The sequence below is a fragment of the Centruroides sculpturatus genome, unplaced genomic scaffold, assembly GCF_000671375.1.
Source record: "Centruroides sculpturatus isolate CEXI.00-Female unplaced genomic scaffold, Cexi_2.0 scaffold153, whole genome shotgun sequence".
Classification (NCBI taxonomy): Eukaryota; Metazoa; Arthropoda; class Arachnida; order Scorpiones; family Buthidae; genus Centruroides; species Centruroides sculpturatus.
Window position 1 is genome coordinate 528,812 of NW_019384491.1, and position 10,104 is coordinate 538,915.

The 10,104-nt window shown below is 32.7% G+C and overlaps 1 protein-coding gene across 1 annotated transcript in view; it reads left to right on the forward strand.

Moving 5' to 3' along the window:
* Positions 1 to 10,104, forward strand: part of LOC111621791 (patched domain-containing protein 3-like) — an 83,857-nt gene that overhangs the window by 44,031 nt on the left and 29,722 nt on the right. The window contains exon 3 of the mRNA XM_023364041.1: positions 9,554 to 10,032. Within this exon, the coding sequence (XP_023219809.1) occupies positions 9,554 to 10,032 (479 nt within the window). The remainder of the gene's footprint in view (positions 1 to 9,553; positions 10,033 to 10,104) is intronic.

Consider the following 10,104-nt stretch of genomic DNA (forward strand, 5'->3'; position numbering starts at 1 on the left):
CTAGCCCCCATGCCGAAGTTGCCCCGATCTCCCCTATATAATAGTCTATAGACGAATTTTCTGGAGATATGAATTGAATTATTATATTAAAGAATTTTTAAAGTTAAATAATTTTACATTTCGAATTCTTGATTTTATTTTTACACTAAATTAACAGCACTTTGTAGTATTTAGTAATAACGTACTGTACATAGTACCGTATTTCAATTATTTTTCTGAGAGACCGGACCTGACGAATTTTGAGAAAAAATTCACTTTTCGTCTTTTGGAATAAATGGGTTCCAAAAAATTCGATTTTATTACCGGAAATAATTTCATCTCTCTCTCCGGAGTCGTTTCCTTTCCCAGAGAACTCGTCGAAAGTGTCACTGGGAACTTATAACAAAAATTCCCGATCGGTGAAAAAGGATAACGTGACTTGAGGATAAAAAGGAGTGACTCGAGGACAAGAGGTCGTTGAGAACCCGCCGATCCGACTCCCTTTTTTTTCGCTGGATCGCCGACCGCTTCGCCCTCCTTTCTCCGATTTCTTGATCGCCGTTATGATCCTATTGCCGTTTCCGAACCTGACAAGCCGACGAATTTCCTTCAACGACGGAAAATACACTGAGACGTCACTACCTCGTTGCCACCTCTACGGTCATCGATCAACGACACGATAAGCAAACCGCCGATCACTACGCGAGTAATATTGTAAGCTCTCTTTCTCGGCTAGGAATCTGTTAACTTCAAATGACGCTATAAAGCCATAGATACTTTATCTCGCTACTAAAAATCTAAGCAGAGTTCTCGGTTCTCTTGTATATATGTGTAAATATTTATATAAATAAAAGGGTATTTTCCGTTCTAATTTAGTAGTAGTGTGTACTTCCTCCGATTCGCCTTCTCTCTATCCTCCTCCACCCCGAATCCGATCGCCCGCGCACGTGACCGCTAGCGCGAATTCCGAATTTGCGGCCGTTAAGGCTTCTGTGTCTATTCTAAAAGATACAGTGGTGTCAGTCCTGACGAAATACTAAAGAGGTGCCGACCCTCTGGTCACACTGGTTTCAAAGCGGAATCTAAATTTTGTAACAACCGTAATGACGAAATAAAACGCCAAGTAATGTCCAGGGAACGTACCACATTCGATCGAGCGGTACAAGCGACCATTAGAGAAGAAACAATATATCAATTGAGCAGCAAATTCGTTATTAGAGCAATAAACGAAGACAGACGAGCGGACTTTAATAATAATAAAAAATAATAGATCAGATGATTCGAAAAATTCATAAACAATTACATGAACTAAGAGGTCGAGGAAATTCAAGAGATGAGCCCAGTTTTAGGAATTCCCCATTTGCGCAGCAAAATTGTTATCAGAGAGAAAACGAAAAAACAAAATTTTCCCGGCATAATCGAAGCAACAATCTTAGAGACCGATTTAGGAATCAACAAGGCGATTTAAGAAAAAGAATAGGTGGCGTTCGAGATCAATCATATAATTCTCGATAGAAATTTAGGCAACCTGAAACAAGACAAAAAATAGGTGACACAAAAGGTAACTGGCAGACTCGAACGATTTTCACTCGACCCCAGCAGCTCGAGGAGAGAACCAATAGAAATAAGCAAAATTTTAGAGGCAGTTTTAGGCGAAGGAGAAGAAATAACCCCGGAATCAGTGTCTCGATTCAGTGACGCAACGAGTTGTCAGGGATTTAAAGCGGAGCCTATCTTGCATTGCCTCATCAATATCTTCTAAACTGAACTTGCCGTAGATACAAGTTCAAAGACGACACTGTTGCCGAAATCAATACTGCAAACATTAGGCACCTACAGAAGGAAATTTGATAGGAGCGAGATGGCCTTTTGATACGTCACTGGACATAAAACTAACACCTACGGAAAAACCAATTTCCATTTCCAAATCGGACCCTTACAATTCTTTTATCCATGTTATATCGTAGACGATGAGATTACACAGGCTTTCGACGGTCTATTAGGAGATAACATAATAACAGACCGAGGATTGGCAAAAGAAATAATAAAACTCGCGGACGGAAGAGAAATGAACTTCTAGAATTATTTCTCATTCAAGGGGACAGCGAAACGCGCTGAACCAAAAAGAAATCATTATCCGAGTGGTGCGGACAGGGAAAAGCACTCCGGAGCAAAATAACAAGGAGGCAAAAGGGAAGGAAAATAAAACTGACAAACTACAAACTGAAAAAGAAAATGATACAGAACAATTTAACGCAGAGAAACGGCTAATTTCAAATCAGAAAAAACGCAATGAAGTGATAAGTCAAAGGTCCAGGTGAAAAGGGATTATAGGTCAAAACAAATTCTCCCTAACGAAATTAGAAGAACAAAAAGAAGCAATCCCGAACCGAGGTCACGTCTGGATCCAACATATCGAGAGACGACCGTAAAACAAACCCAAGGTCGACAGGAAGCAGATAGAAGACAGGAGAAACAATCGAAGCTCGATCAACAAACGGTTGGATTGNTTAGGAGCATTAAAATGTTATGCGGGCAATTGGCTTGAACCAGTTCGTATTAGATGGCCGGCCACCAGGCGTGGTCAAACGCACCTTTAAAATGCTATCTTTACTTTTAAATAAACACACGTGTAAACATTCAAAGGCGGTGAAATAAATTCTATTATACAAATTCGAACGTTTTTAAACAAAAACATCAAAATGTACTAAACTTTATTGTTGTTAAAGGCAAACTTTAATTAAGAGATTACAGTTGTATGAACATTGATATGCAAGTCGGTAGGTATTAATACTATAAGTCTATGTAATGAATTCAACAGAAATTCTACAGATAATAATGTAATATTAATTTAACCAAGCAAGATAATACTAATTTAGTTTTAGCACTTAAAAATATACCAAATTTACGCCGTAAGTCAGTGAACATAGAGGAATGTTATAGTACATCAATTGAATTAAAATTAATCTTTAAAAAACTCTTAAGAAAATCTACATCACATTAGTAGACGAATCTTTATAGATTCATGTTCGAACCTCTAGATGCCTTTCTACTGCTGCTTACAGCGGTAAGAAGGTAATTTTATCACGATGCCATTTAATTGTCGATACAATTTACAAAAAACTCTTCCATTGCTATAGCATTATGTTTTGATGCTGATTGCGAAAATCGTCTGATATAACAATAAACGAGCAGAGTTCTACATACCTGTTTTAATACGAAAGAAACTTCATTAAGCTTATTTTTGCATATTCAACTCTATCACTTAAATACTTTTAAACTGTGGATTTATATTTATTAGTGTTTAGAAACGATATCAAACTCGTTTGTTATAAACGTAAAACTTTAACGACACTAAACAGACTATTTCTACAGGTATCGGCATCGACGACTCTTTTGTACTTTTATCTGCTTGGAGACGTACAGACAGCAACGACGAAGTGAAGAAAAGAATGAGCGATTCTTACTCCGAGGCTGCAGTTTCTGTTTCTGTCACTTCTATAACCAATATTCTTGCCTTTTGTACATGCCTTATCACTCCTTATACAGTTGTACGGATATTCGGTACATATTGTGCAGTGTCGTTAGTCTTCGATTACATCTATCAAATATTTTTCTTCGGTGGAATTATGGCTCTGGAAGATTACAGAGAAAAACGAAATCTTCATCCGTTATTTCTATTTCCACTTAAACCAATCATTTCAGGTAAGAAAATGCGGAATATTTAACAAAAATACTGAATTGCTTTTTTTCATATGTGTTTCAAAGACATTTTACGTTTTTCAGATGCANCTAGCAACGATGTTCACCATTTTATGCATTCCCCTTTTCCCCTTCGTCCTATTTTCTAGCACCACGGGATCAGCAGAGTCTGAAAGTCTAAGTTGCCACGCCGATAACAAAACTACACTCTCCAAAAAGCTGCATACCCGTTAAAAACACGTCTGACACGGGTCTCGCGCATACAGAGTACAACTACTGAATAGTCAGGTTAGAGACGATCACAGCGAAGTGCATTTGAAGGTACAGTACACGTCCGCTCGCTAGCAAGCGAAAATACGATGAACACATCAAAAAAAGAGGGATAGTCGAAACTTTAGATAACTAATAGTTAACACGAAGCGTACCGTAAACTTCCGCGCGGGGTAAAACAAAAAATAAATGAAAGAGAGCAAATCGTACAAATTTAAATGTTGTACGGAAAGAGCAAGAAATAATTGTCGGAAAAAATCAATTGTATCAGAAATAATCGTATCGGAATAATATAAAATTGTCAGAAGTTCTTGACTATATTGATAACGTTGATGACGAAAGTTAAACAAATGTCTTTGATTACACGCCATAATCACGGAATGTTGTTCATTTTATGTAAGCCTTAACAGAGAGAGCAAATCTTTCGTTGTAAACGGCTACACCTACGAAAATCGAACTTGCTCTTTTGAAAACAAACACGATTTTAGAAAGGCATTTTGCCAAACGTTACATAACTCGTCATTTCTTATAAGCAAATTTACTACTTCTTTATTACTTATAAACAGTACAAGAATTAGTTTGTAGTTTAAGATGAGATCTGTACATTCGTACATTTTTGCAAAGAAAATTCCTATTGGACAATTTGTTTATTAGTAGTAGTGGTTTGACACAAACTGATCACAAAATTAATTTCAGATGTTGAATAAATTATAATTACAAATAATTTTTTAAATTAAATTAAGATTGCATAAAAATTTGTCGAATGCAATTATTTCAGATCGCAAAATTAATTTTTCGATGACAAATCTTAATTAAATTATTTCACAACGTATACCGAATTATTTATATTTAAAAGTGAATGGATAGAAAAAAAATATCTTTTTAAAAAGTAAAACTACAATTATTTAGACATCGAACTTCTTATGATGTTTAAGATTGAATAATATTAAAAAGTTTATTACCACCACAAATATTTTAAAAAAGCATTGTTCTCTTTACGATATTTAATAAATAAGTAACAAATATAATTTAAATAATTATTATATTGAAATATTTCCCTGTTTTACTTTGCCTCATTGTTATAATATTATTTTAAGTTGTCGTGTTTTAATTTACTTGGATATTAAAACAAATTGTAAAAATTATTATTGCCTTATTGTTACAAGATATTCTATGAAAACTAACGAAATGAATTGAATTGTAACGTTTTCTAAATATGAAAACTAAAAAAAAAGAAAAGAACGATTTGAGAATAAAATTATTTATAATTTTAATTTACCCAAGAAACTTTTGATCTGAAAATAATTTATAACTTGAAAAATTAATTTGAAAATTAAACATCACAAATTATTTGTAATCTTAATTTAATTGACATCTTTAATTAATTTTGTGATCAAGATTTCTATTGAAAAATTAATTTACTTAAAATTTGATTGGAATAAAGTCACTGAATTTCAAAATCTTTCAAATAATTTTATTAGGTAATACATACATAAGTTTGATATAAAAAATTTTTAAATTACTGTTATTTTATTTCAAATTGTCATGTACCCATATATTAAGACAAATATCCATCAAGAAAGTAATTCATTCTAGTATTGATAATAAAACTATTACTCGACAAATTATATGTGATCTTAATTTATAAAATATCAGAAATTAGACCAGGAATATGTCATGTGTTAGATAAAGTGAATGAAAAACTGGAAAAGCTTAAATAAAATAAACTTATTTAATCTATTCATGTAAAAATAAAACATTTCAAAAGTAATTTCGATTTCGTGTTATATTATTTTGTGAAATCCNCAATACTTAAATGTGACAACAACTTGCATTCAGACAGTATACCTTTCCGCATTACTAGTATCCTTGGTACTTTTCTTATTTATACCAAATTTCACATGTACTATATGTGTCATGCTAACTGTAGTCTCCATAGAGGTGTGTATAGTTGGATACATGTCTCTTTGGAACGTTAATGTTGACACTATTTCCATGATAATTCTAGTTATGAGTGCAGGATTTTGTGTAGATTATTCCGCTCACATCACGTACGCTTACATAAGTAGCGAAGAAAGCGATCCTGCGGGTAAGATGAGATACGCATTATACGCTGCGGGTTATCCAATAATTCAAGGATGTGCTTCGACAATTCTAGGGGTATCGGTTCTGTATTTCGGTAGTAGTTACTTGTTTGTTATATTTTTCAAAATTTTGCTTTTAACAATGACATTTTCTGCATTCCACGGCTTAATTTTGTTGCCAGTAATTCTTAGCACTGGAGATTCTATAGCTCATTCTTGGAAGAATAAAATGAATAGAAAAAACTTCAGTATAATAAAGCATAAAGACAATGATTTGACAAATAATAATGCTCAAAAGGACGTTGAATGATCTTTTATTGAGGAATAATGAATACTTATTCTGTCACATTTGTAGTTTTTTTAGATAGTAGGATAATTGCTTTTTATATTATTTATGAATTAACAGTCACATCAGGTGGGAATTTTCTCTAATTTGCATTAAAAATTTTCTCCTTTCAACTCGGCTCCCATCAAGATTAATTCATGAGTATACCAATAAAATTCTATCAGTCAATTTATGTGTATTTAAGTTCAAGTTTACAGAAAATATATAAAAAATCATCGTTTATATCTTAAATTCATGAATTTTCACTGAATCTGTTATTCTTCTTTCTTATATACAGTGATACCCCAAACCTACGCGATAGGTGGGACCGAGCGATAACCGCGTAAGTAAGGATGTATAATTTCTCAATGTGTGTAAAATCCAAATTCAGATGTACGTAAGCTAATAAATGTTCTTGTTAATCTTATCACGTCTTTTGATTCATTCACGGTTACAAGAAATCACCACATAGAGTCTCTCGAGTCTCCATAGATATAACAAACACAGAAATAAATAACACAAAATAAATTGTAGCTATGCGTCGATTTCGCGCGACACATCCGAACATGTAAGCTGAACAATAATGTGGGGGGAGCGAGTAATCAGGAGCTGCGTGCCGCTCAAACAAAAGACGAATCAACGAGATTTGAAAATCGCATAACTCCGGGTTCGCGTAAGTCGGGGTAGCGTAAGTCGAGGTATTACTATACCAGTAACGTTCATAAATAAAGATATTTTAAAACGAAAACGTTACTATTTAAACATTAAAAGTGGATAATTATTATAATTAATGTCTATTTCTGCTGTCTTAATCAACAATTATTAATAATGTAAAAAAGTAATTTAAAATTAATAAAATAGTTTTGCAGAAACTAAAAGTTAANTAATTCATTCTAGTATTGATAATAAAACTATTACTCGACAAATTATATGTGATCTTAATTTATAAAATATCAGAAATTAGACCAGGAATATGTCATGTGTTAGATAAAGTGAATGAAAAACTGGAAAAGCTTAAATAAAATAAACTTATTTAATCTATTCATGTAAAAATAAAACATTTCAAAAGTAATTTCGATTTCGTGTTATATTATTTTGTGAAATCCGCGATTTTTACGCCGATGTCGGAAAAATCTTTGTAAGTAACTCCGAGGAAAAACCCACTCTTGCTGAGAAGTATATCGGAGATCACCGATTGTTTTCACATTATGGTGGGAAAGTTGACACTTAATTGATCGGAATGCACCGTTAGTGTCAACAGAAATCGATCACGTGACTCATTTCCCACGAATAATGTATAAAAGTTCGAGTCCCCGGAAGCTCCGAGCGATCCCTCGGAAGTTATACTTGGTAGATGTGCCATATTTGTCTCCATACTCCGGACCGAAAGGACATACGACCAACCACAGCCATTTGAACTTCCATCGCCATTAACGAACCTATTCAACGAACGCATATTAGACATATCCGCATAGAAGTATTTGTACTGTACTTTTAAAGCTTTGTGAACTCTCTCTCAGACTAGCCGGGGAAGCTATTAGAGCGTCCCTTTTGTATAGTGAACTTATTTAATCGCATTTAACCTATGTATCCTAGCTTAGTTATATAAATAAATGCTTGTTTAGTTTTTAAATTTGTCTCCTGTCACTGAAGGACACCTGCCGACTTACCGACGCACTTCCCACTCAATTTTTTGCCCTCCTAGCCATCCGACAAGCCGAGAACAGGTTTTATCAACCTGTTGAAGAGTAAGTGGTCATTTGGGATGATCCCAGAGGCCCACTGCATATCTCACAATTTCATACAATTGTTGTTTTTTTAATTTTATTGAATATTAAAACATTTAATAATTAATACAGCCTTATTGTTAAAATAAAATTAATTNAAAGCTTAAATAAAACTAATTTAATCTATTAGTGTAAAAAATAAAAAAATTCAAAAATAATTTTGTTTTGGTGTTATATTATTTCATACTATTAAACTATTAAACTTTGCTGTATTGTTAAAATATTATTTCAAATTGTCGTGTTTTAATTTATTCGGATATTAGAAAAAATTGCAAATATATATTAATAATTCTCAATCACATCGGATATTAGTACAAATTGTAAAAATTATTTATCGCATATTAATTTTCATATGAATTGAACTGAAAAGTTTTTTGTATAAACTTTAAAATGGTTCAACATAAAGGTATGTTGAACCATTTTAAAGTTTATACAACGTATACTACTCTGTTATTGTTGTTACACTTTTAAAGAAAAACATTTGTGTAACAAAATGGTATGGATTTCGATGTAAAACGCCCTTAAGAGAAAATTGAGAATTATAAATTTGAAAACATTGTAAATTGATAGTACAAGTACTGTAAAAGAGATGAAGAAACATGTGGGAAATCTTAAGCACTGAAGAGGGGCAGGAAAATTAAACTTGCCCGAAATGCATANAATTATAAAAGCTTACCCACGAATTCTCAATTTCCTTGTAAAAATTTTAAAATTTATACACAATTTTTAGATTATTTTCTTTCACATAAAAACTGTTACCGTAAAAAATCATCATTATTATCACTAATGTTAAAGTAACTGAAGAGATAAAATCTCCGAACACGTAATTTGTCGAGGAGAGTTCTTAGCTAATTGACTAGATGACCACTGAGAGTTTTTTGACTTTTCTCACGTGTTTAATACAAAAATAGGGGTAAGTTTCGCACAGAATGTCTTCCCACTCTTGCCACTTTAATTCATTTCAGTAATCTTTGATACTGAATTTTTCAGTTTTATAATTAACGTAAATACAAACGTTTCAATTTTTTTCCTTTTCGTGTTGATATAAACTTTGAATACTTTCCAATTAAATATGAATCTTATCGTTTCACAATTATTACGAAAATATAAATTTGGTTGTTTCAAATATGATAAAAATGAAACGTTTTTTTAATAACATAAAGTCACATTAAGCACTTAGAATATGTAAATTTAACAGCTAATGTATTTACAGTTACAGCATCCTTTTGCTAAAGTTACACGATTATAATTGATTTATACATACAGTATTAAATAGAGAAAATAGTTTTTGACAATATATAATAAAAAATTATATATTTTTACACACTAATAAAAAATACGCAGATTTATTAATATCATTTTCCTGACAAAAGGAAATTTCATTACAGTGTGATTCTATTCCACAGGTATCCATTGGAGAAGACTGAAGGAGAGCCCATAGTACCTCTGATAAACTTAGGAGGAGTGTTTATAGATAAAAATAATTTAGTGAGAGACTTCAAAGCAGTAAGACTCATATATCAACTGGATTCTGGTACAGAAGAGAAGAATCAAATTTCGTCCAGATGGGAAAATGAAGTTTTAGCCAAGTTATCGAATTTGAAATTTAAATATATCAAATTTTCTTATGTTGTCGGAGACACACTTGACAACGAAGTAAACACAAGCAGTCAGAATACTTGGCATCTGATCTTAATACTCGGTGCTGTTATGGTATGTTTTTCGGCACTGTCTTCGTGTTCTAGAGGTGTCGCTAGCAAACCTTTACTGGGTATCGCAGCTTGTCTTTCGGCATTTATATCTACAGCTTCTGCCTTTGGATTATTATTGTATTGTGGAATGGAGTACGTCGATATAAATATGGCTATTCCGTTTCTTATGTTAGGTAAGTATACGTATGTTGAATAAGTACAGTGAAGTTTAATAGCGTATATGATATTATACTAAATTTGTATCG